Below are 27,092 nucleotides of genomic sequence, written 5' to 3' on the forward strand. Positions count from 1 at the left end.
TAAGCCAGCACATGCACACAAAACAGGCAGGTTTCCTTCAGTGAGCTGAACAGTTTACAGGACACGACAATTACCCAGGCAGAGGGTCTACATGTACAGAAGAGGGAAGATGAAGCAGCAAGCCCTTTCCTTTGGGCCACTGTTTCAACTCAGCTGCAAATGGAACCACAGTCTAAGGCTTCTTAATTGGGAAAACCAATTTAAAAGGTTCTTGCCCACCTCACCCAGTCTGCCTTTAACATGAATCACATGCCTGTTACGGTTTAGAGCCAATCCCAAAACCAGCTGCAGCTGTAAGTAGACAGAAGTAACAGAAACCTCTTATATTTGTTTTTCTATCAGAGCAATGCTTTCCTTGGAACCACAGCCCTGGACCCCCAAACCACAGGCATTCTCACAGCATCAATGGGTGCCATCAAGCACTCTGTCAATCTCAACAACCTCTATCTAGTTCCCTTATCCAACACCACTCTCAAATGGACCAGAACACAGGCTTCCCTGGCTGTAAACTCAGAGCTGGACTGGCTCTAAGTTGTGCTGCAGAGAGAAAGACAAAAGGAGTTGTGAGGACACTCCCCAAGAGAGCAGAGAAACTTGAGGGAAAGGCCATTTTTGGTAGGGCTGAAGAGAGGCAGAGCTCTGGGATCTTTCTTACTTAAAATGGTAAGGCAAAACCAAGAATACAATTGAACTCATTTTATTCAGAACTGAACCTGAAAACTTGTGCCAAATAAAGAAATTTCAAAATATGGCTGAGAAAATAATACCATTTTTAAAAGTTTTTAATTTAGAGCAACATTTATATACATTTTAACAATTAATATGATAATCAAAGATGGTGGAACCCAGTTAAAAACAGCAAAAGCTCTCTCTGAGAGGCAACTATGAAAAACATAAGAACTTAAACCTTTGGAAAACCCTGCAGCTGTAACACCATATACCAAGACATCATGAATACACTCTTCACCAGATGGACACAGAGTTGCACCTTCAGCTCATCTCTCAGGAGGAGGTGACAACAGCTCCCACCTGTGCTCGTGCATTTTAAGGCCATAAGAAAGCATTTGATGACTCAGGAAGTCAACTGACAGGCCAAATCCAAGCAATAGATTTACCACCACCTGGATCACACTGTCATAGTTAATTAGGAATTCACATAAGAATGAAATTACAGAAGCTTATGTAATGATACTAATAAAGCAACAGATTTTTGGCTGTCAGTTAAGGAACTGTGAGTTACATGGAAAAGTCAAAGAATCACAGAATGACTGAGGTTCGAAGGGACCTCTGAAAGTCATCTAATGCAACCCCTTTCCTCGAGCAGGGCCACTGAGATCACATTGCCAAAGAACCTGTCCAGTAGCTTCTGAATATCTCCAGAGAAGGAGACTCTATAACCGCTCTGGGTAACCTCTCCCCTTCAGCCACCTTCACAGCAATTAAGCTTTTTTTTTATATTCAGGCAGAAATTCTTGTGTTATAGTTTGTGTCTTGGGCCTCTTGGGACCACCGAGAAGAGTCTGGCCCCATCCTCTTACCCCTATCCCTTCAGCTATTTAGGCACATTGATAAGATTTCCACCATACCCCAGTCTTCTCCAGGCTGAGGAGTCCCAGCTCTCTCAGGCTTTTCCCATAGGAAAGATGTTCCAGACCCTTTATCATCTTTGCGGCCCTTTGCAGGACTCACTCCAGTAGTTCTCTTATATTAGGGAGCCCAGAATAGGGCACAGTGCTCCAGACGCAGCCTCATCAGGGACGAGCAGAGGGGCAGGACTGCCTCCCTCAGCCTGTTGGCCATGCTCTTCCTAACACAACCCAGGAGAGCATTGGCCTTCTTGGCCGCAAGGGCACGTTGCTGGCTCTTGGTCAACTTGTTGACCCAGTACTGACTGCTGGGAGATACCACTAGCCACAGGCCTTCATCTAGACTTTATGCCACTGATCACAAACCTCTGAGCTCTGCCATTCAGTCATTTCTCAGTCCACCTTTCTGTTTGCTCATCTAGTCTGTACTTCCTGAGCTTGCCTATGAGAAAGTTACGGGAGCTGTTCAGAGTCTGCCTTTGTACACTTGCCACTGTTGGAGCTTAAGAATGTGGTGTAGTATAATCAACTTCTACTTTACTATGCACTGCTAGGCTCTGGCAACCCTTGCTTCTGTCATGTTTACTGATATAAATATATCTGAAATATATCGAAATTCTAACACCACCAGACCTGTAACTTACTGTTAAAAAATTCCTCATAGTCAGTCTTCTCCACACAGCATGTGTACATGCGCAGAGCTGCTACCTTAATTTTCTAGAAAAAGAGAAAACAAAGAATTAGAGTATTCATCATGAGACCTAATGAATGCTATTGTTTTGTTAAATACATACATATACAACCTTCTTCTGAGAAGACTTCTCTTAAAAACTGCAATCATTTGAGATTTTTAAAAACACATTAATATCTCCCAGGAATAACAGAAGAATAATTAATCTTGCTTTGAGGCAATAAACTGACCATATGGCTTGAGATTTCCCTTCCAAAAATAATTTAATAATACTTTTTATATAAAAATAAAAGTCTTTTTTTTAAAAGATTGCAAAGAAACCCATTCACAATCCCTGGCTTCCTCCTATAACTTTAACTGCTGATGCATACAGCTCAAAATGCCTCGTATAACTTCATTTTCGAACAATAAAAAAGTGATGTGACAATTACCTAAACGTCTTTTTCCACTGCATGAATCAAAATCAACCAACCAAACCATACAGTATGCAAGATCCTTTTGCACATATAATTCTTTTCTTGCTGTCTGCCATCACATTAGAAACACTTTTAGAGCATCATCTATAGCTAAGATACATGTGCTGAAGTTTCAAAGAGCACAATAACTGATAGTGGAGATCACTGAAAAGAACTGCCAGCTATTCCCTCCTCTGACGTTAAGAACGGAAATTATAAACTTAAACTCCACAGCCAACTCCCCTGCCAGATAAGGGCCAGGTTAGAAGGAACCAGCAGGCTGGGTTTTGCTGTTGTTGTTGTTTGTTAAAGCATAATCTACTAGGAAACCTCTTCGTGCTCATCACACTGCAGAGGTGAACACGTGTCTAGCACCCGCACTTCATGCTTTTAGAATGGCAATTCCAAGCACCAAAACATTATTTACATCTTCTCTGACCAAAAGGAAGGTAAGGAATCTGCAGCTGTTCTCCTGCTGTGGAAACACAGGAACCACTGTGTTTCTTATTTCACAGTCACAGGTCTGCTGTCATAAATAATGGATTAGAAGCTCTCAGTATTCAATTATATCAAAATCCTCGCAATAAAATAATTTACAACACTTTTGGAGTTCTGAAGATTTCCACTTTAAAGGAAACACCACCTGGTCTGTGGGTAGAGTATCTTTCCAGCATAACTTAACGCCCCTGATCAGGCATTACTAGATACTAAAATCGCATTATAAGGAAGATTCCCTGCCATGAAGCCCTTAAATAAGGCAGATAACACTTGGAAAGAACTGGTGAAATTTCATCACTGAGGTTTTGGTGTGCAGAAGAGGTAAGCAGACAGGAAATTTTCTTACTATTTTTTTCTCTACTTTTACTCTTTCAAAATCTCAAAGAGTACTGGCAAGGCCAAAAATGAACTCAGGTCTCCTGGGTCTTAATCACAAAATAATTCTCTCCAAACCCAAGTTCCCTAGGCAAAAGCAGGCAGTAAAGCACAGCAATTTAAGAGAACTCTCAATCAACACTTACAGCTAAAAAGAATCTTTATTACAACAACATATACATGAATACATGAAAGGATTACTCTCTCATGAGCCTTAGCATCACTTAACTAAAAGCAACGAACCTAAACCAAAATACCTCACCCTCTTAAGTGCAAGTTATCTTTCCTTTATATTTACCTACTGTCAAGAAAGATGCAATTGGCAACAGTTTCAGATCAGTCCCGGAAAAACTATACTATATCTTGCAGACTTTCAAGATGCCTTACAGGGTTTTAATTTCTGCAGTTTCTTTCAGTCCTCCTAGTTACACCATCTTCTCCACTGACTCCTTTATACCTTGCTCATAGCTAAGGAGATCTGAATTCCAACTCCTTTCAGCGGAAGGCATCTCACAGAGCTCTTGTTAAGTCCCTGTTAACAACTGCATTATGAAAGGATTACATAGAAAACTCCCAAGAGAAAAACCTATTTGTGAGTTGGCCCTGGACAGCTTACTATTGAAAAGCAGCTCTTACCAGCAATGACGACATACATCCCTACTGTCTGCTTGGGAGCCTCTCCTGTCCCAGAAAGAGAAGGCTAAGGAAGAGGTCTGGAAACAGGCAGCAAAACTGAGAAACATGAAATGGCCTCGGTAACAGAAACAAGTTAGACTAGGTCCGCTTAATTTAGAAAAAGTCAGTTATTATAGGGTATAAGGGTCTATAAAATTAGGAATGGAACAAACACTCAAATACTAGAATAATCAGTATTTTTTTTAATACAAGAAGCAGAACTTCTTCCACAATGAGTACATAAGCTATGGAACTGCTACATAAAGAATGCTATGGATGCTGTAAGCTTGGAAGAGTCTGAAGGGTAAGTGAACAAATTTATAGAAAGGAAAAACAAAAAATCAAGAAAAATTCCTATTCTACTTCAAGAAGTTCTGAAACAGACAATTGTTGTAAGCTGGAGGAATGCATAAGAAAATGTCTTTATATGCCTTGTCTGTAATTAAAATATTTCCAGAGGACTGCTATTGGTCATTAACAGAGACACAACACTGCTCTGTGTGGATCTCTGCTCTGATGCACAAATACAGTGGGAAATCAGAGGCTTGAAGAAATTCAAGGTAGCTTAAGACTCCTCTATGAACTAAATAAAAAATTTCCAGTTATGTCAGTGATGGAAATACATAAATCAAGGCAGGTTCAAGCTCTAGATTACTATTTCCTTTATCACAAAATGGAAATTTATGTAGGTAATAAATAGGATTATTCCACACCAGCATTCTTCTTATTGTAAAAGAAGAACAGTTTTAGTGTTTTTTAGAATGCTAAAAGTAATAAGCAACCAAAAGAAAAATCATCAAGCAAATGCTTTACCCATCTGCTATATTTCAGTGGTCCTGTGAATCCCATTGCTTCTATTATCCTTGTGAAGGCACCCACTTTCTCTTCAGATGGCTGCAATGAATCCTTTGCAGTAAGATGCTGCAGTGTAAAAAAACAAAAAACTATCACATATTTCTATCCCAGCAATTTAATCTTACAAATCATTTTATCTGGATCAGCTAAAGTCTAAATGCTAATACTAGCTCTTTTTTTCCTTGAATTACCTTCCTAATGCAAGAAACAAAATCAATACGTATTTAGATACTCTCTACAAAATATTCCTTTATAACCTATTTAATGGTTCCTGGAACATCAATAAGAAAGGTCAGATTTAATATACATATCAGACAGCAGAAAACATCTTTGGACACTTTCCATATCATATAAGAACATGTCCCAGGGCTCAGAATCTTTTATGGTTATCTAGCATGACCTCAGCATGCCACAAAAAAGCAGGCTACTCAGTGTTCCTGCTCAAGACCACAAAGCAGCTAAGCTTCGTTACAACTAGCAGAAAATTAGGTAATTTACTTTTAAGGATTTCAACTGCTCAACAGCCTAAACAAATATTTTGATGAGTAATATTGCATGTATTTAAGTATTTGAAAATAACACAAAGACGTTATCTAGGCAAACCTAGGATCCAGTAAACAACATTAGAATAGAAGTTTAATTTAGTACTTTTGTTTCACTAACAAATTCCAAATTTTTTTCCAAGCAAACTTACAAGCCTAGAGTCTAAAGCTAAAAACAAACAAACCAACAAAAAACAATCATTATTTGACATCCAAGGAAGAAAAAAAGATAGAGGGGAAAAAAAAAGAGTGGCTGATGCCCCAGAGGGCTGCACTGCCATTCAGAGGGAAGCTCATGGAGCTCAACAAGGGCAACTGCAGGGTCCCGCATCTGGGGAGGAAGAACCCCTGGCACCAGGACAGGCTGGGGGTTGACCTGCTGGAGAGCAGCTCTGCAGGGAAGGACCTGGGGTCCTGGTGGCAAAGTTGACCATGAGCCAGGAACGTGCCCTTCTTGCGGCCAGGAAGGCTGTGGGATCCTGGGCTGCAGAAGGAAGACCTTGAATTTGGTACTAAGCAAATCTTAAAGAGTTGGCTCCTGCTCCAGAAGATTTCTATTTCAATAGAAATACATGGACAGAACATAAATTAATAATATTGATGAACAGCACCTAGAATTAGTCATTATTAATATACTGGATGGCAAATTTAATGCTTCAGCAGATAGCAAAACTGTTGGCACGTTGTCTCTTGTAATACAGAAGGAAAACTTCCTTCTTTGAAGAATGGACTCTTTCCTAACTGCGCTTGTCATGGAACTCTCCAAACAAATAACCCATTTGTGACCAGGTTTTCTTATGTTAGCACTCCTTTTTCTGTTATGGAAAACAGCACCTCTCAAATTATCAGTTACTGTTAATGCTGAATTAAAACACTTTATGCAATAGATGAACCACTTCCCAAACATTTTCTAAAACATTTTATGTTACCTGTACCTATATAACCCCCAGCATAGCATGTCCTCCAATAATAAAAACAAAGTCTTCTAACCTTATTTGTATTGTAAAATGATCTATTTTGCTGGGCAGCGGCTCCATGTGCTTGAGTCAATCCACTACAGACATTAGGCAGTCGGAATCGGCCAGTCTTGTGCCTCTAATAAAAGTGGTAAAAGAAAAAAAGTGAAGAGACCGTTTGATAATGAACACTTAACTTTACACCAGTTGCTCTTAACTTGCTTCCAAGCCAATTGTGGTTCATTCTAAACCTATAGAACTTTGTATCACATAAAGCGCACATTTATTACCATAACTGTTACAAATAAGCAGGTTGCCATACGTAATGTTCCATATAACTTATTTTCTAGTGCTCTGCAAGTGTGCAGATGGAATGGACTGGCAAATTACTGCACTCAAAAACCACAAGCTATGCTCTTTGGATTTTCTGAGAAACTAATCCTATTTATGTTTTTTGTCTCTTACTACATACTTTTTTTTTCCTAGCCTTGCAGAGAAACAGAGTTTAAGACAACCTTATACCCCATCCAAAATGTCCTTGTGGACAGGACTTGAGCAAAACAAGTTATAGGGCAATACATATGCATCTCTATAACCTTTACATGACACACGATTAGTAAAATGGAGATATTCTGTGCTAATGAGAGATATCAAGGAGGAGAGAGGGGGATCCCCTAGGGGAACACCTGTCCTACCTCCCTACCATGTCCAGAGTAGCAGTAATTTACTTATCACTAAACTCAAGTGTGGGCAAGGTAAATACACTGTTTCATGTGGCCTCGTCATTCCTGGGATTGTACTTTGGGCCAAAATAGGGGTTCAGAGTACTTGTAACTTTCTCAATGAACTTCACACATGCTTATTTTCTGCAGCACTCCCAACATGGTAGGCTACTTGATATGGAACGAGTGTTTAATTGTATGGCAACATACAATTAACAGTTCATTTCTCTGGCAATGAAAGGATTAATCTGAGGAAAGACATCAAAGAGCTTAAACATAAGAGTTTCTAACTATGTGTGATATAGCTGGCTGTGATATACAGAAGAACAGAAAAGAAGTTGAACAGTCTTCTCTGATTTCATTTTATGCCACACCAACACACCCTAATTCTCCTCCAATAGTTTGCATGTATTGCCATTTTCTAAGTATTTTTCACTTCCTTATTAACTACTATTAGCTGATCCTCTGATAAGTTTTCATGGATAGGCAGGAGCTGATGCAATGCATATATGTATAAAACGGAGTTAACTCTGTAAAGCAGTGGTTTCAAACAGAAATAATGTCACTATTCCATGTTGCTGTGCCAGGCAGACATACAAGCTCAGTACTAGAAACTCTGTGGCTACTGTACAACAGACACATGCTCTATAAAATGCTCTCTTATCATGAATAAATACTTTGTAATAGCTTATTTGGAAAAATGACACTTAAATTAGGACTTCTGTCATTTTATCTACTAAAGACAACCCACGCAGCCATTAAAAAAGTACATCATGGGAATGAAAACAATTATGAGTTAAAGAGCTGACACCAAAAGGATGCCTCACTCCCTACTTCTACCCTTGGTAAAAAGAAAATATTCACTCCTTTCCAATGAGTTAAACTACCTCACAAAGGGGTCTGACAAACACTAGAGCCAGCACAAGGTAAGAGCAGGAACAAACAAGAGAAGAGTAGGAGCTTCTCCTTTCAGCAGCAGAAGGCTTCTAAATTGCTTCACCATGTCCCACATAAAATCCTGAAGCCATTCCCTACGACTAAATTTAGAGAAAACACTATTCAGCACTTCGAAATGCCTCTTTCTGGATTTGCAGCATTGGTAAGCAGTTTTGTTTGTTTTTTTTTTTCAGTTCAGGTGATACAAGAAAATTTGTAGCTTACAATGCCCTTCTTAAAAACTTGGTATTTCATCGATAGATAGATAGTGAAGTAAAACTTTTGAAAGTCTTTCTACTTAAAAACCATTACTTTTTTTCTCATAAATTTAAGCACATCTCAGTTTTTACACAATTTAGCATACTCTGACATCTTACCTGGAAAACACCATAGAGCATCCTTCTGCACTGGCCTTGGACCACGGTGGTCTGTAATAATCCACTGCATGCTGCTATCCATTGAGTTACTCCAGACTGGCAGCTCTAGAAAAGAAAGAAGAATGATGATGAGGAGCATCTCAATAACCCAGAAGCGGCTTAGCCCTCCTCCAGCTTCCACAGATTTTACTGATTCCCACAACAACCTCCAGATTAAACTCCAAATTTGTACTTGAAAAAAAGCAAAAATGCTGATTAAAAAGAGAGAAAGTTCACCTTTGAGAAAAGCACATAGTAAGTGTTTGAAGGCAGAAACAGAACAATCAAGGGAAATAGTGGGCTGTTCACATGATAAAGCTACACCACATATTTTACACCGGCAGAATAAATTGTTTAAGAAGAACTATGCAACTGACCAAACGATCTGTAAGAAATCCTCATCGAATTCCCTTGCCACATTTTGCTAGGCATCTTGTTCCTAGCAAACAATAAATATGTAAACAGCTTTTACCCATCTTTCTGTCTTACCTAACTGGGGTATAACAAGTGCTTTTAATATTTCAAAAGTATACGAGGTCCCAACAAGCATCAGTAAAGATATTTATTTTCTCTCATTCACGAAAATTATAGAAAATAAGGAAAAGAGTGTTTCTTGTCATCTGTGCTTTCACTGACTTGTAATATTCAAGAAGGAACTACATTTGCCTTCTTTATACATGGCCTATGTTAATACTGGGAAAAATATATATGTTTAATATTAGAGTGGGTAATATAGCTTCATCTTTTAATGGGACACAAAGATGATAAGGTAAGTGGAACATCTGACATATGAGGAGAGGCTGGAATTGTTTAGCAGGGAGAACCATGGAATCATAATGGTTGGAAAAGACCCTCAAGATCGAGTCCAGCCGCAAGCCCTTCGACGCTATCCTGCTAAACCATGTCCCTGAGTGCCTCATCTACACCTTTCTTGAATACTGCCAGGGATGGGGACTCCACCAGTTCCCTGGGCAGCCTGTTCCAATGCCTGACTACTCTTTCTGTGCAGAAATATTTCCTAATGTCTAACCTGAACCTCCCCTGGCGCAACTTGAGGCCATTTCCTCTGGTCCTATCTCTGGTTATTCTGGAGGGCCTAAGGGAGACCTTACCCAAGTGTGTAAATACCTGACTGGGGGGTGGGGAGAGGCAGTGAGGAAGGCAGAGCCAGGTTCTTCTCACTTATGTGCAGTGAAAGGACAAGGGGAATGAGTCACAAATCAAAATACAAGAAATTCTGTTTAAGCATAAGAATAAAATCTCATTCTAAGGGTGATCATATACTGTAGCAGGTCCCTCCGTCCTTGGAGATATTCAAAAGACTCCTAGACAAGGCCTAGAGCAACCTGCGCCAGGTGAGCCTGCTTTAAGGAAAGGGCTGGGATGAGATGCTCTCCAAAGGTCCTTTCCAACCCCAGCAATCCTGTGGTTGTGTAAAACATGCCAATACTCCAACTCAAAAGCAGAAGATCTCTCTAGATCAACAAACTTTTGCCAGAACCAAGGGAACACGACGTGGACACCTGCAGCACCCCGTGTGGTCCCCAGACACAGAACACCAGACATTCCCCAAAACTATGATCCTCGCAGACCTGTTCAAAGACTAGGCGGGGGGGGTCCTGCTGCAAAAACTTTGAAATCTCGGGTGCACTAAAAAAGAGGAGAGACAGATACGGGCGTACTAAAAAGAGGGGCGGGAAAGTTAAGCCCCGCGCTCTCAGCCCATCCTAGGAGCCCAAGCCCTGAGCACGGAGCTGCAGCCCGGCACGGTCCTGGCGAGCCGGGACTCCGAGGCCGAGGCAGGCACCGCGGGTAGAGACGGCCCCCGAGGCGCAGCGGGGCCGCGCACAGACCCGGCGGCTCCCCCGCGCACCCGCTCTGCCCCGCGCACGAACCGCCCGCGGCCGGGGCGCGCGGGGGCCCGCGGGGCCGGCACCCACAGCGTGGCCGGCCGCGGCACCGCGCGCTACAGGGGCGGAGGAGCCAGCGGCCGCCGCCACTCACCGCGGCCCTCGCCAGCGCCGCCATGGCTCGGCCCCTTCCGCCCCGCCTCCGCGCCCGGCCGCGCACGCGCGGAGCCGCCTTCCCGGCGCCCAGGGGGCGGGGCCGACCGGGGAGCGGGGAAGAGACAAATCCGGGAGCGGCCGCGCTGAGCTCCCCCTCCTGGAGAGCTCGGCCACGCGGGGCAAGGCCCGGGAGGACCAAGTGCCGGCCTGTGTGAGGCAGCGGTTTCCTCGTACAGGGGCCAGCACGGAGGCTTCCTAGAATCACAGAATCATGATGGTTGGAAAAGACCTTCAAGACCATCAAGTCTAGCTGCGATGGTGGTGGCAGCCGGAGAGCCCCTCGCTCCAGCATCCCTCAGGCTCCGAGGCTAGGTGTTGTGGTCCTGCCTCCCTGCTGCACGGTCCCCACCGTTTCCCCCTGCTGGCTCCGGCTTTCCCAAGGCTGCGAAGTGAACCAGAGCAGCAACCTGACCGGGGCTGAAGCGAGCAGGTTTGTTTTGCCAGGTTAGCTGCAGCCTGGATCGCATCCGCAGCACATGGCAAACGTTAGTGCTGCGAAGAGGGAGGCTGCTGCACATGTGGGCAGGAGCAGCTGGGGAGGAGGAAGGCTGCTCTGCAGCAGCTCTGCTGTCTTAAAGTGCTTGGGGAACCATAATGTTCTCCTCCCCTCTTTCCCAGTGTATTTATTGGGATGTCAGCTTCTCAAGAGGATAGTAGCAGTTGCTTTAATGGCCCTGAAACTCTACAGTAGTCCTTAGAGTTCTTTCATATATTCTTAAATGTCAGCTCTCAGAGGCCAGTGGAATCACTCCCTTGGACTTCCCTTCTTACAGGCATCCCAGGTTCCTGCCTGTGCGGGAAGTTTCTTGAGATGACCTGACTTGCTGCAGCTCTCTCCTGATGTTGGAAGTTAAACAGGGGGATCTGAAGATGTCCGTCAGGGATGTACTACATTTCATTTGGTTCCTGTGCTGCCCATAGCAAGTCTAAGGGGAGAAGGTTAAAGCTAGCTCTGTGTCTTTTATTTATTTAGCTGCCATGCATTGCTCTAAGCAATATTAAATACTATTTTTAACAGCTTTTTTTTTTAAGTTGTGGAAGAGTAACAGGGCAGGGTCTGTACATGTTTTTGAGGCCTCCTCGTTGCTGCTGTTAACAGCTAGGGTCATTGAAGGCAGTTAAGCTCTGGAATCCCCATACTGCTTTCTGTAACTTAGAGAAAAAGCTGCCAGTTACAGAGGAGTCCTGCCGTGTGGTGCAGCAGCTGTTTTGTCTTGGTGCACCTTGGATGACTGAACCAGAAAGAACTCCAATGCTTGATGATGGTTGTACTAAAGGGGCACATTTCAGCCTTAGCCCTGTCATCTTTCCACTTAACTCCAGGTCGCTGCTGGAGTTTGCCATTGGAGGCAGCTGGCGGGAGCAGTTATTAGAGGGAGGAAATAGGAGGCCACAAAACATAAGCTGAGAAGTAGTGTTTTAGGGAGTTTGATTGAATGAAAAGTGGAAGAGAAAGGGGGAAGAGAAGCTTCTCTTCTGGCTGGGAAATGGCAGTGGTGGGACTGGATGGATGTTTACACTCAAGAGTGATACAAGTTGCAAATCAGACACCAGTGCAGAGAGACAGGGATAAGTACAGGGTCCGAGGAAAAGTGTGGCAAAATGCAGAGTGCTTCAAATGGCTGGTTTTTGTCATTTTTTAAGTATGACTGAGAAGTGATACTGGTCTGCTGTGTGGTAGAGAAGCAAGGTGTGAAGAAAGCTAGTAAAAACAAATGGAAAGATGACTCTACAGTGTGTCTACTAGGTGTACTCTGCTTGGGAAGCTGGTGGTGGAAAAAGTCCGGAGACTGAGGAAGGATTGCTTCTTTACTCAGGTGGCTGGTGACATGCAAACGGGTGCTCCCTTTGCTCCTGTGTTTCTGCATTAGACAAGGCTAGCAGATGGAGCAAGAAAGGGCATGGTTTGACAATACAACTAAGCACATAAATCACTAATTGCTGAAAGGTGAGGTCCTGTGCTAGCACTAGCATTCAGCTGAAGACTGCTGAGCCAGTGAGCTGGTTTAAGAAGCTAGACCCGCATAAAATTGTCTTTTTTGTTATTTTCACTAGGATTAATTTTCTGTGAGCTTAGCTACCTAAACTGCTCCTCGGGATCAGAGGAATGCCAGGAATGTGTAGCGTGGCAGGGGGTGGGAGAACATGAGACCAGACCGACTATTTTAGCAGCAGTCAGCTATTGCTTAACTTTATTGTTAAACTCTATCAAGCTGCCATGCAGACTGCTGCTGGTGGCAGCATCGATGGTAGTAGTGATGCTGCTCATAATGGTGGTGATTTTCCTGAAGGTAGCAGAAGGGAGGCAAGGGGAGCAGCAGGAGCAGTGACTGTGAAGTCCTATTCCCAAACTAGCAAGTGCAGGCTTCCCCCATTTTGAGAGGTCAGGACACTTAGGAAAAAGCCTTGTGTTAGACTTTGCTATGAGGACGCATTCTCATAACTGCTTTAAGATCCTCTTGTGAGCCAGCCATAAGGTATATATTATCAATCTCCCTTTTTGGTGCTCTGTGGGAAGCATCTGAACTGTGATTAAGCCCAGGTAGCACCAATCCCTAGCTCTGTGGTTTATTGGATTCAAACTTTAAGTACCTGAAAAATTCCCAAGGAAGGTACAAATCCTTCAAAATTTTGCATATATAAATTGTGCAAATATATGCTGTAAGCATTTTATTTGAAAATAATAGATAGTTACTGTATATCTTGTCCCATTGTCTCTTTTTATGGATTTCTTTCAATGCAACTACTTCTCTACACTCTACAGTCTCTCAGCTTGCATGCGCACAAATGCACCCCATGTCATCCTGTGCTCACGGGCTGGAGACGCCTGCTTGGCTGATCAGGAGAAGGGAACAGCTACAGCAGAGCACCCGGAAAGGCGGATGAGAGCAGTTTGCAAATTTGTTGCCCCTGTCTCTGAAGCACAGCCAGAGTATCTGGTGCCTGCTTGGGGTTCCAGTTAGAGATTAGCATTGTCTTTCCAGAAGCGTCAGGTTTTCTAGAGTATATTTGGTCTAGGTGAAGGCTGTTCAGGTGGCTGGCAAGGCTTCATCTTGCTAAGTCAACTCATGTGCAGCATAGGAAGGGTGCAGTAGATTTAGCCCATCAGTTAAAGCCTCAGTTCAGCAAGCATCCAAACAAAAAGAATGAATATGAACAGTGACAAACTCAGAAGAAAAATTACCCACCCACCAGTTTGCACAACTGGATGGTGCATGAAGGCAGAGTGAGGGTCTCCTCCTAACACAGAATGGAGGCCATCAGGGACTGTGATTCTGGAGTACAAGGGCAGTAGGGAGCTATGGTTTGCCTAACTGATAACAATATTTAGCAGGACTGGAACTGACTTTCTGACTTGGTGAACTACTACTGAGTGATATAAAGAAAGTGCTACAGGAAAGGCTGGGAGCAAGGTAGGGGCCTCCAGCATGATAATTGTGATGGTTCCCTTTGATGTGAAAGATTCAAGTTAAAATTCCTTGAGCTTAAACAGGGGCAAAGCCCGAAGAGAGTGTGTGAGTGTTTGCACAGAAGTACTTTGCGCTGGGGTATGGGGTCTTCTGTATTGGGAGAGTGGGATGAGGGCTCTGTATTTTTCTCAGTAACTCAGAAAGCCCCCTGTAAAATCCAAGTATTTATCTTCCTTCAAAACTTCAGTTGGAAGAAGCTGTCATTTTTGCTTGAAAACGTGTTTTGTCAAAATCTTCCAGGCCAGCTATGATGTCTAGATGATTTATGACTTTTAAAATGTGTGCCCTCATTGGATGTTCTGGGACGGTTTTCACACAGAAAACCAGACTTACCGTTTTTATATAGGCATATATGTTTTTGTCTTCAAAAAATGCAAGTACAAGTCAAATAACCTTTTTGAAATATTTGCAGTGCTGTAACAGCTTCTAGTTTTTCTTCTCAATCACTCAAGGAATCAAAATCAACCTAAAGAGGCAACTGTTAGCCCATCATCTACTGGGGAGAGCTCCCTCCTTCTTAAAAGCACATATTCTTTTTATATTGAGGCAGAAGTACCAATTTCTCAGTATCAGTCTTTTCTCTCTGCAGTCTGGGGTTCCCTCCTAGGTGCCAAATTTAATATTAATTTCATATTCTTTCTTAACCCCTTGCTCCTGCTTCCAGACAATAAAAGGAAATCTCCATTTTAGCTAAGAGAGGCCGGGCTACTCCAGATAACAAGAGGGAAGATAGCATGGGTATTCCAGGGTGCTCTGGAGATCATGATAAAGAGAAACTCAGGTCCAGTGGGTTGTATTAACTCTGGTTCAATGCCAATACGACAAGACTGCCAGCTGGCCCCTGCAGCTATTGGAGTGTCTTTGCAGAATATACTTTTTCGGTGCTCCGAGTTCTGAAAGGGCCTTGTATGTACACATGGAGCCAATGCAGGGCTCATGCACATTTTAGGACTTGGAGCATAGACCCGAGATAACAGGCCCTTGGAGCCCGGCTAGAGCCTGGGCTTCTCCTGGAGCGTACCTGGATGTGTGTGCACAGCTCTCCCCAGAATTCCCATTCCAGAAAAGTAGTGAGGGGCCATCTGGCTCTGCCTGGGGAAACCCAGAGTCTGATGGATTTCTAGCTCAGAGATTTCTAAGGCTGAGCTGGCAATTTATGAAGGATTTGTTATTTTCTTCACTTCTGCAAAATTTTTCTCCTTTGCATCCTGCACTAATCTGGACATTTTCAGACTAAGCCTGCTGTGCCTGCTGTTAGGCAGCAGCTACAGGATGAAGAAGGGCTTTTAATGGAAGCTAATTATATAAGAAACGACTTAAAGCTGCTTAGTGTTCTCCATAGGACTGAATATGCGGTTTGAGATGTCTGAGTACGTTTGTTAAGGGTACTTCTCCAGTGAAATGCTATTTTAAAATAGCATAGTACAAAAAAAGTAGATTTTTTCAATAAAAGTGCAATACTTACAATGCACTACAGTACTTGCAGAGTTTGGCAGGAGTGAGGACAAATTCCCTGAACTGGAATTCCTTGGCAAGGGGTGCACAGTGGTCCTTCCTCTGCTCTCCAGAAGGGAATTACTTCTCTCCTGCACCAGTGCAACAGGAGACAAAGCAGACGTGAAGCAGACCAGGCTTCTGCACTTCACTGGGCTGTGGCGAAGCCTAGCAGGTAGAAGTAGGACCTGATTACCGTTTTTTCCGAGCTTATATATCCTGGTGGCTGCTGCTGCTGTTGAATATGATAAACTCCTGTTTGTTCGCTTTAGCTTGCCGTCATTTCTCACTGTTTGCTGGGGCAAGCCCAGGACATTTCCCTCCCCACCTGTCAAGCTCAGAGTGTGCTTTGGCACACAGCCATCGCAGAGGCTCACTCAAGCAGACAGCTTCAGAAACAAGACATCCCAGTACTTAAGCAACCTCTGCTCCAGGAGCTTTTTTCCCATCTATGTGATCTCCGAAGAAGAAAATGTTTGCTAGGCAGAGAGGTTTTCCACTTGCGCCTCCTTCAGCTTTCCATTACCGCTAAGAGGTTATGTGGGGTGCAGTGCTTTACACTGTACTGTACTATATGCAGAGGTGTTCAGACTTAATTTATTCCCTTCTCCTGGATAAAGATTATTGCAGCTGTGTGTTTTGGAAAACTATCAATGAAGGGAGTTCAGCTCATACAACACGCTTTCAATAGGGTACTGTACTCTATATTTCCAGGTTCTGTTTTAATTACACTTGCATATTACCGTGGAGGAAGCTGAAATCTGGAAAATGTTTTCTCATATACCATGCCTTAAACCTTCCTGACCTTCTGTTTTATACCAAATGCATTTATGTCTGTGATCAAAACTGTATAATATGGAGTAAGATTTAGCTTTCCGGATCATTTATCAGAGATAGCCTGTCAACCACTCTGTAGCAAAGAGTTTCCCTGAAAAATGTCTCTGCCATCTGTAACTTTCCACCAGTTAATTCCTTCTCCCTTCCCTTCACATGGCTGTGCAACCAGAGCAGGGCAATAGTGAGAAATGACACAGACCACGTGTCCCCTGGCTGGGAATAAGCAGTTATGAGCAGGTAACAGAGGTCTTCTACTCACAGCAAGAGCTGCTAACCTGAAGCTATGGGAGAGCATAAGAGTCTTGGGGCTGGTAGGGTAACAGAGTCCGTATGAACGAGGCATCTCCTCCAGAGCAGCTTTCAAGTGAGTTTTAAATCCACACCAAAGAGAGCACATCTTGATCTTCACATCCTTAGGGTGTCTGGAGAATATCCCAAGAGCATGAGTTGTAACTAATACATTTGAGCAGCAGAGAGTCTGTCAGTCCTCTGCCCAACACTTGTTTATCTTGAGACAGGAGGCTGCCAGCGTCTTTCTTTTATCCCTGTTTGAAGAGTTTGCTCCTCTGGCTGTACAGTTCACCTCAAGCAAGAACTTCAGCCTGGGACACAGGGCTGATGCTGAATCCTGCACTGAAGGGACTCATGAGGTTGTGCCAATGCGTCAATGTCTCACCCTAAAAGAAACAAGGGAACCATCCCAATGCTGGCAGGCTTTCTGGGGTAGCAATCCACTAATACAAAGTAGAAACTGGTCAGTAGGTAGACATAAGGAGCTCATTTAAAAAAAAGTGCTAATATTCACAAAATAAGGTTAGAGCTGAATGCAGTGAGCTTTCCATACTTTTCATCTTTAATTCAATCCTGGATCTCTCTTTACAAATAAATAATGCCCGGATGTTATGTAGCATCATTTAATTCTAGGGAACTTCAAAAAGAGGCACATACACACAAAAATACAAGACAAAAGAGACAGGAAAAGTGGCCCCACCAGAAAACCCAGTCTCTCCAGCAGCAGAATCTGAAAACTAAGAGCTTGTGAACTGGCAAAGAACATGAGAATGGCTTTGCTGAGTAAGACCATGGGTCCGTTTAGTTCATCTCCTGTGGGCAATAGCAGATCCCTAAAGATGAGAAGAAGGACAAGACAAACGTGTAATGAGGTTTTCCTGGCACAGCTTCTCAGCTATCAGCATCCCAGGAAGCCCTAGGGCGATACGTTTGACAGCTTTTGAGGAATTTTTCATGTATAAACTTATTCACAGAGATTTTCTTGAAGACACTTAGTTTGCCAGTGTCCAAAATAGCCCATGGTCAGCAGGTCTCTTGGAATCAGTGCCTTCTTGTTTATTCCCAAACTCTCCCAAAATGGCTTCATTAGGCACACTGATTTTTTTGTTTTTGTTTTACTCTTGGGAGAACCTTGCTCCTTGTTTACCTTCTTACCCCTCTCACCATTTGCCCCTCAGACTGATGTTTTCAGAGACTCATAATCCCTAGGAAAAATTTTCTACTATGTTACGCAGCTCATCAGGCATTTTAGTTGTTCTTCCTCCCCTTATCACCTCCGAATTATGCTACCACCCTTCAAACACATTATAAGATTCAATCAGTGTCAGTAGTCCCATATATTGCTTGCAATTGCCCATTTTTTATTACTGAATTAACTTCTCCAGAGATCTCCAAACTTCTCCACTATTTCAGAATTTATTAAAAATCAGTAGGTTTATTGGTGCTGTTTAAATGTTTTAAAATGCAGACAGCTCCGGTACATGCTCCTCATCACTTTCTTATCTTACTGGAATGGGGAATATTTCATTACTGTTGCAAGAAGTGAATTATTTCATATGGCCTTTCCTCTTACCAGAAACATTGCAACTTAGAGATAACTGCACTGTATTTATATTTTAAGGTAAAGAGCAGTATATTTTTATAAGCTCTCCAAAGAATCAGGCCATTTTTAGAGTTTATCTTAGAAAGATATAGCTATCACTGTGCCGGTGGCATCTCCTTATGAACATCTGTTGGAGTAACTGGATGGAAGCCCAGGACACAAGTATTAGCTGTGCTGCCACCAATCACCCAAGCCCTTTCTTTCTCCCCTCTCTCTTTCCCCACACTTGTTATTCTTGCCTGTAGGATTCATCCAGTGGCTCTTCTCAGAATGTACCTACAATATCAGGCTTTCTGTAATAAAACTCCTTACAGCTAGGGACAATTAAGTTAAAGGATTGAGATGAATGTGGCAGCATTTGTTACAAGTCTTTCCTCTGCGTGATCTAGTTCAGAATTTTCGGTTAGATCTCTTGTTCCCAAAAGAATCCTCTCCATCCCAGGTGTCCTGGGTAGACCTCTATCAGCACTCCTTCATTCTGCTTTGCCTCCTTTGCATTCCCTGCCTGTTCTGCTTCATATCTTCCCAAAGCTTCATAACGCTTCCCAAAGAGAAGCCTACGTGCAGCTATGCCATGGGAGACACGAAGGGTTCCCCCCCATCCTGCTCATGGCCTTCAGACATGTTTAAGTGCAACAGGGAAAGGGAGCTGGGTTTGAGCCATCAACTCCTTGGGAAGTGGAAAAAAATAGGACTGATATGTTTAGCGGGAAACCACAAAAAAAGGTGAGCTTTATTTTTCTTAGACATTAAGAACCTGTTCTTGCAGCTGAATCCCCAATTGGTCAGAGGGACCCAGTCTGTGTGTACCTGTCCCATCCTGCTCAGCTCACAGACACTTTGATTCTCTCTTCCAGGGTTTCTCTCTCCCCTTGACTGACTGGGAAGGCTGAGCACTTTAGTGCTTTGAATGGGCCTGATATAGTCAAGGGCTATTTGAAAACCCAAAGCTGGCCACTCCACATAACTGCCCAGAGCTCTACCATCAGTTTTTATTACTTCAGGCTGCACATGGCCTAGACAAGAGGCAGTCTGCAGCCCAGCAGTGAAACCATCCGATGATACCATAAATGAAAGTGCCTCACCATCCAGTCTCAGTTTTCTCAGGTGTGATGCTCTGGACCTCCCCCAACTGCACACGTGGTCACAGTCAGCACTGTGCTAAAGCCACTGGCTGCTTCTGACTCCTCAGTGCCATTCTCAGGAGTTATTTGTCTTTAACAGGAGCCTGCTCTTGCTCTAAACCTCCACACACTCCCAGGAGAGAGATCTGAGTAAAAAAGCTGCTGAAAGCAGCTAGCATAGGAAGGATGGAGAAGTGGGAAGAAGAAAGAAGAGTTATTTACCTCAAGCCCTCAAAAGAAGTATTTTCAGTGGTAGGTATGCAAATGTGTTATGTTCCCGCCAAGACTACCTTTATCCCACATGTTTTTTTCCATTTGAGGGCATATTTGTTCTATCTGCTCTGCCATCCAGTCCATCTCATTATGCACTCCACTGCCCAGCTTTCACTCCCTCCACTGCCCTGAACTTGCCTGTTTATCTTCCCTGAAAGCCAATTATTCTTGAGCCCTTTCTGCCAGCATTTCTCTAGATCACCTCCTCCCAGCTCACCCAGCAGCATTTTATCCTCTCTAGCTGGGCTCTTGAATTCTAATCACTAACAAACTGAATTCATGATTTCTTTGCCATCTAAAGTTTATGAGTTGGATGTGTCCTCACAGAGGAGAGATCCTGTGAAGAGTTACTGTACCTTCTTTAAGCTGGTGGAGGATCTAAGTGGTGATCCTCTTCCAGCATTTCTGGAGAGTTCTTAATATTTTGAAGTCCTCTACACAAGCAAAATTAAATGTGTCTGGTTTTATCAAGAAAAAGGCTTATTTCTGACTTTATGTCATGATAAATGGCACCTTGACAAAAACAGGCAGACAGTAACTGAGGGTGCCAAAGCCTTACAGTACATATGATGACAATTCTCTGGTGGTAGAATGGGAAGAGGCTGCATGGCAAAGAGACTCTCATAAAAAAACAGCAAACAGGACATTTTCTGTACCCTAACAGATGTCAGGCCATTCATTGCCATTATCATTTAACAGAGCCATTTTTCTTGACAACTCTGCCCCTCAACATGGCACCAAGGAAAATGGAGCCCATTCGTGTTAGATCAGCCAGCCTGATCATTGCAGAAAACTGAAACTAATTCTGCAGCCTCCCGTCCCTGTTCCCTGCAACACAGGAATATTGGTGAACTCAGGATGACAGAATACACAGTCTGTTCCAAGAATGGTATTTCACAGAACCCCAGAAGGGCTGAGGTTGGAAGGGAACTCTAGGGACCATCCAGACCAACCCCTGCTCCAGCAGGGACACCCAGAGCAGGGGCACAGGGTGGCATCCAGGCGGGTTTGCAGATCTCCAGAGAAGGAGCCTCCACAGCCTCTCTGGGCAGCCTGTGCCAGGGCTCTGGCACCCACACAGGAAAGAAGTTCTTCCTCACATATTTACTATTTCTTTGGTTTTTGGTTTTTGTAAAAGTTAAGATTTCCTTCTTTATTAAATTTGTTGAAAAGCAATGAAAGCTGGTGCAATTTTATTTTTAAATATCATTTTACTACCCAATAGCAATAGTAAATTCATAAAATAACACGTGATTGACCAAGACTATGGAGTTAAAAAAAAAAAGTTTGCTTTGTACATTCTTATTAGTCTTGGCTAAGATGTTATAAAAGCAGTATCTTTTAACACCTTTTATTATACAAGGGTCCAGGGGTTTTTATGTTTCTTAAAGACAGCTTCAAATAGCCCACATAGCGGGTTACTGCATCTTTCATATGGCTGCTGTATAAACAAGCACATTTTACACAGGAAATGACATAACCATGTAAAAGTGTACATGGAGTTTAGGCACATATTCAAACAGTAATGGGAATGCATTGTTTTAAATGGCATACTTTTATGTTTACCTATTCAGCTTAGTACCATATTTTAGCCAAATGCAACAAAAATTAGCCACACATACCTGTCTTACAGTGTACTGTTTATTTGAAATGTGGACCTTCACAAAGACTCTCGTGGGACAGATAACGACCCTAAAAAGTAAACACAAATGAGGCATTCTCAGTGAGAGAGCGAAACTTGCCATCATAAAGGTGGAAAGCTGAACTTTTAACCCATATTGCTTTACAGCTCAGGTTTCTGTGTGTTTCTGCCATCCAGTTGCTAAAGCTAGTTCACCCATGGGAAGAAAGCCATAACAATAATTCAGGGTGTCTATCTTTGCACATAGTATAATGACCATACTAAGGAAAGCAGTGCCAAACTTGAGGAGTTCCAAGGTTCTCAGTTGCCTTCCATTTTCTTTGCTGTGTGTCAGTCCCAGATTGTGCCCTGTCCCTGAACCTCTCCTTGCAGAAAGAAATGAGTGCTGAAGGAAGTCCACGTGGGCTGCGCTTCTGCGCTTTTCTGTGATAATGAGTATTTGTAAATTTGTAATGGCTGCCTTTCATGTATCTTAGAAGTCTTGGATAGGCTTTTCTGTTCCAATTCCTTACAACTCAGATTTCCTTTTAAAAGTTTAACAAGATTTCAAAAGGCTTTGTGAGTAGATATGGGATGAAAAGAGTGGAATTCAGAAATGGAGCTTGACAGTACACTATAGCAGCATCTTCTTCTAGCTGCTGGATTTTTGGATAAATGAGAATAACAGAAACTGCTTTCATAATAGTGAGGAAAGAGGTCAGTCCCTCTACCACTGTAGACTTAAGAGACCACTCAGTAAGCACCCGGTAATTTATTACACACAGTGAAGTCTGCCTCACATGATCCCAATGGCTCAAAATACACCAACGAATCACCTATACAGTAGTGAGGACTACTCTAGTAGTTTCCTCTGAGGAAAGTGTGTCAATGCTCAGTATATCAGTCCTGAATAAAATAATATTGAACTGGAATTCCTAGTTATCAAACAATAGCAGTAAAGCAAATGCAAAAGGATGCTCTAGACATCACAACAACAGATATTATAATCCAAGGATATTAAATTTGAGAATTAAATGTGAAAAAGCAATCCTGCTGTGTAGGATGCCCACTATTATAAACCCATCAGTCTGAGCTGGAGCAAACCAGGGCAGTGCCAGGACTCTCCCCTGCAGAGTCCGGTGCCTGTCACCACCTCGGAGCTGGCAGCCAAGCAAAGCGGATGTCAGGTTACCCCAAATTTGAATACTCGGCCTGAAATTGCTTCTATCTAGGCCAAACGTGCTGTCTGGCCATTTGATATGGTAAATATCCAATATAACAAAGCAATTTTAGTGTTTGTAGCTTCAAAATTCTTTAAACTTATATTAAAAAGTCTTTTTTTTTTCCTTCTTCCCTCAAAGTTTTGCTACTGCCTATCTAAATTTGGGGGTTCAATCCAGTATCCAAAGGATATTTTTGAAGTTTTCAATATGATATTTCTTTTAATTTTTCCTAGGTTCATGCTGTTTGCTTTGGGATAATTACAAAATCTGAGCTTTTTTTTTTTTTCTCCATTTAGATGTTGATGCATACTCTGTTTGCACGTTGTTATTTTATCACTGTATTGAAAAACCTGCACAAAAATAAGAAACAAGAACCTCAGAGAGCTACCTACTAGGTGATGGCTTCAGGGATTTTTTTAACTTCCATCGCAGCCTGCCTCACTGAGATCCTCAGGCTGATCTGCAGCCCTGCAGCCTGTGGTGTCCAGCTCTTTTTCTTCTCAGGCTTCCAAACTGCAGTGTGCATCCTCTGTAACATGATGGTACTATTGCACCTTCCTCCAAAATTATCACTGAGGCCATAGATCCAGCTGCAGCTGAAGCAAACAGCCTTTTAGAAAGATGGTGCCTAGCTGTAACCCCAGCAGCTAACCTTTTTGTTTTAAGACAACTTCAATACACATCCTTTGGAACCAGCTATCATCTTGATATCATTGTCATTGATAATGGCAGTTTTATTCCAATTAAAAATGGTAGAAGGCCACAGGTGTTTTGAGGGAAGGTCATTCTCAATGGAGTTCGCTGTAATAGAGCATTATTATTCTGCCTTTGACAATGAATGGATTTGTATGTACAATGATTTATGCAATGTTTTCTTTTTACGCTAAAGTAAGGCTTCAAGTTTAGCTTATCCGTGAAAAGTAGGTGCTATTCTGGAAGACTTAGATATACTACAGTGCGGTCATCTGCAAGTAGACAAGCCAGCTCTAACTAGTTATTTTGCAATGAGTTTATCCTATCAGCTTCCAGTGGCAAATAATGAGCAGGTTTACATGCAAATTTTATGAAACTAAATAAATCATGCAAAGAGCAAGGCTTGGAGCTAGGGGGCAAACGCAATGCAAAACTCCACTGAAGCCCTAGATCCCTAGACTGCCCTAGATCCTGCCAGATTCCTGGTTGTGAGTCCAGAAGAACTTCTTGTATCTTCTTAAGAACAGGTTCTCTTCTCATGCTGCCCGACTATTGTCCAAGACAAAGCCTTTCTCACTGGTGCTTGGCAGCACCAATCTTAGTTTGGTTTTATTGATCACCATATAATTGCAGAGCCTGCATTAGAGTAATTACAGAGACATTCGATTAAAGTATTCCCATACCAAACTGAATCACCAGATTGATCTCAATTCTCACTCCTTTCCTTTCCTGCCTTTTGAAAATCTCTGCCTTAAAAAAGGATATGGAAGACATTCAGGCTTTCCTAACTGTGGATTCAAGGACTAAGAACAGCCTTCTGCAGCCTCAACGGCAGGGAAAATGCTGCTGTGAGGAGGAGTTCTGGCCAGTAGACCAGCCTGTACATGGCTCAGCCATGTGCTGATTCCTACAGCCCAAGACAAGTCAGAGCAGGACCTGAGTGGTCAATACTGTATCGTGGTAAAGACAAAATAAAGATATTCATAGCTTTACCACCCACTTTCAAACAGCATAGGATGACCAAAATATCCCTCTCTAGCAAAATCCTGGAAAACATGGATATAGCATTGATGATATCCATCCCAGAGCGCGGAGCAGCAGTCCCCTCACAGACCGAGAGCAATAAAGCACAGAAGCCTTTAGGTGCTTGCTATAGACACCAAGATGATGGATTCAGAGATAAGAAAGCAAAGGTACTGTTTTTCCAGACTGTGAATTGAAAGAGCACAGTGCTGGGTGAACCTAGACGGGCAGTATTTGTGACAGCACAATTTAAACATTTAAACAGAGGCCTGGTGAGAAATGTGCCTGTGGATCACTAGGCTGCACAGAGCAGCTGGCTCTGCCATGCGTAGGAAGAGAAATGGCAGCCAGCGCCCCGCTGGGGATCGCCACCTGCTCGCATAGAGGAGAGAGACAACCCTTCCCCACAGGAATGTAACCGTCCCCTCTAGAGGCAGCCATGGCCAGGGCTGGAGAAAGTAGCCTTAGAGGCCCTAGCCAGACAGCCAGAAAATGCCCAGAGGAAAGAAAAGAAATGCTTGAGAAGAATGGGCAAGAAGGGGTCATCAGCACCCTGCTGGTGTGGGCCGTGTTTTCTCTGCTGATGTAACAACTCAAGACAACTTAGGTCTACTTAAGCTTATTGTAAAGCACAGCACTAGAAGCTCCTTGTTTAAAAATCTTTAAAATGTCTAAAACCAGTAACACTGGCTGGTGGTAAGTATTCAGTCCAGGGCACAGGACCTGTTAGTTCAAGTCTAAGACTCCATTGGGGTCCCAGAAGCTACTGGGAAGCAGCTACATACTGAGAATCCAAAAGGAGACAGCAGCCCGGGGGACAGCCCTGAGCCACAAACCAGATCCATAAGATGCCAGGACTTCTTACGTGCATGTGGCAGAGTAGCTTCAAGTGCCCAGCATTTCAAATGCATATTGACCTACTGATCAGTGAATCTCCCTCCTACTTCATTTTGTGTTATCATCTGAGCTGGCCTGAGTAATGTCCTTTTCTGCAGGCACAGATCACGGTACGGAACTACTACAAAGAGTTACAGTTACATATACAGTCCCAGCAGTGCTTTTTCTGCATCACCTGGCTTTGGGTTATGTTATGGCACCTGCCATGTTTCCCTACCCAGGGGAACCCTCTGTGTCCAGCTAACCACTATTTTTAACCTGACTAAAGGCTCTGCAGAGAGTGCAGGAGGAAGGGCAGCCCTTTTTGCCATTGTTTATCAGCTGTTGCCCAGCTGTCGAGGACTGCTTTCCCCCCACATGAGCTAGAACAAGTCCAACCCCAGGTCAGCACTTGTGGGGCCCATATTCAGCTCCCTTTCCACATCAGTGTTGCTGTGCAGAGCAGAGTTCAGGCCCAGGAACTTGTGTGACCTGCTCATTTACAGTATGATGAATCGAAGGTAGTAAGCCTTAGCATTGCTATGTTTGACTATGGATAAGCTACTTCCATCATTGCTGACAGTTCTTATTGCCCCTCTAATCCCTCCATAGTTGAGTTTCTGGCACCTAGTGTGGTAGGTAGCCTACAAAGAGTAATCCCAGAATAAATTTATAATCCATCATGAATAGAAAAAGAGATACATAAACATACAATCCTTGCAGGGTGAAATAAAATCATGCCAGAACTCTTCCACAATTGTAACTCATTCTTGCCCCAGATATAAAGTGATAATGTCATTTCACACCCCATCAAACCACATCATGTTTTCACATCTTCTTCCAATGGTTCCATCATCTCACTCTGTGGCAGCAGAGCTAGGGGCAAAGTAAGTACATGGACATGTTATCCATGCCATTAGCATTCTGCTGCACTGAAAAGTCCCTTTCGCTTGTATTTATTGTACAAAAACATTCAAAAAAAATCTTAACAGTATTATGGTTATGAAGAGTTGGATAGCTGGACACAATGTAGCATTGTGTCAATAATTTATTACATCTTATGCTGTAATTTAACACTTACTATGAACATTTGAGAGCAACTTGGACCTTATACAGAGTAATATAACTTGCTACATAATAATGAAAGGGTGGATACTTAAGAAAGATATGTAGCTTGGAGTAAAACATACATGGAAACAAATACTCCGCATCACCTCTCTCCATGTACAACTTAAACTAAATCAGAATATGATATTTGATTACTCCTTTTTATATATGCATAGTTTCCATAGCTAATCAGAAAGAAATCATATTACAGTGCAACTATTTACACCAAGCTCAGAACACACTAGACCCCAGCCTCTCCTAGACATCAGAGCTCTTTTCTGACATTGCATAATGAGACTGAGATGTAAATTTGGTCTTAACAACAGTATTAAAGGGTCGAACAGGTCGTATCCACAGCTCACTGACACCATCTTTACCAACTGCCTCTGGGATAAAAGCAGGAGATCTGTCAGTGTGTGGTCTCATCTCCTCTGTCATAGACTTTAGCTAGAGACAGTCTTATGCCGCTGTCAGATTCTTTACGCAAGGCCTTACATCGGGCTGCGTGACAGCAGCCAAATATAACGGGAATACGCCCACAGAGAAGAAGCACGCAGGAGTTTCTGCGTGTTCGGGCTTCACTGCTACATCTTTGTGAACATACTCACCCCAGAGGTAAGAAGTGTAGTTACCCTTGTTTGAGGAGAGGTCATATTCAGTTTGTCATATTACCTTTCATAACAT

At 42.9% G+C, this 27,092-nt stretch overlaps 1 protein-coding gene across 1 annotated transcript in view; it reads right to left on the reverse strand.

The window, feature by feature from the left end:
• UQCC1 (ubiquinol-cytochrome c reductase complex assembly factor 1) overlaps nt 1-10,780 on the reverse strand; it is a 44,556-nt gene extending 33,776 nt beyond the window's left edge. The window contains exons 1-5 of the mRNA XM_088531685.1: nt 10,712-10,780; nt 8,669-8,773; nt 6,668-6,772; nt 5,094-5,201; nt 2,231-2,303 (exon numbers count right to left, since the gene is read on the reverse strand). Of these exons, the coding sequence (XP_088387811.1) occupies nt 2,231-2,303; nt 5,094-5,201; nt 6,668-6,772; nt 8,669-8,773; nt 10,712-10,735 (415 nt within the window). The 5' untranslated portion in view covers nt 10,736-10,780. The remainder of the gene's footprint in view (nt 1-2,230; nt 2,304-5,093; nt 5,202-6,667; nt 6,773-8,668; nt 8,774-10,711) is intronic.
• Nucleotides 10,781-27,092: the final 16,312 nt, after the last annotated feature.

The sequence above is a fragment of the Tinamus guttatus genome, unplaced genomic scaffold (genome assembly GCF_059628265.1).
Source record: "Tinamus guttatus ecotype Peru unplaced genomic scaffold, ASM5962826v1 Tinamus_guttatus_pri_ptg000424l, whole genome shotgun sequence".
NCBI classification, from domain to species: domain Eukaryota; kingdom Metazoa; phylum Chordata; class Aves; order Tinamiformes; family Tinamidae; genus Tinamus; species Tinamus guttatus.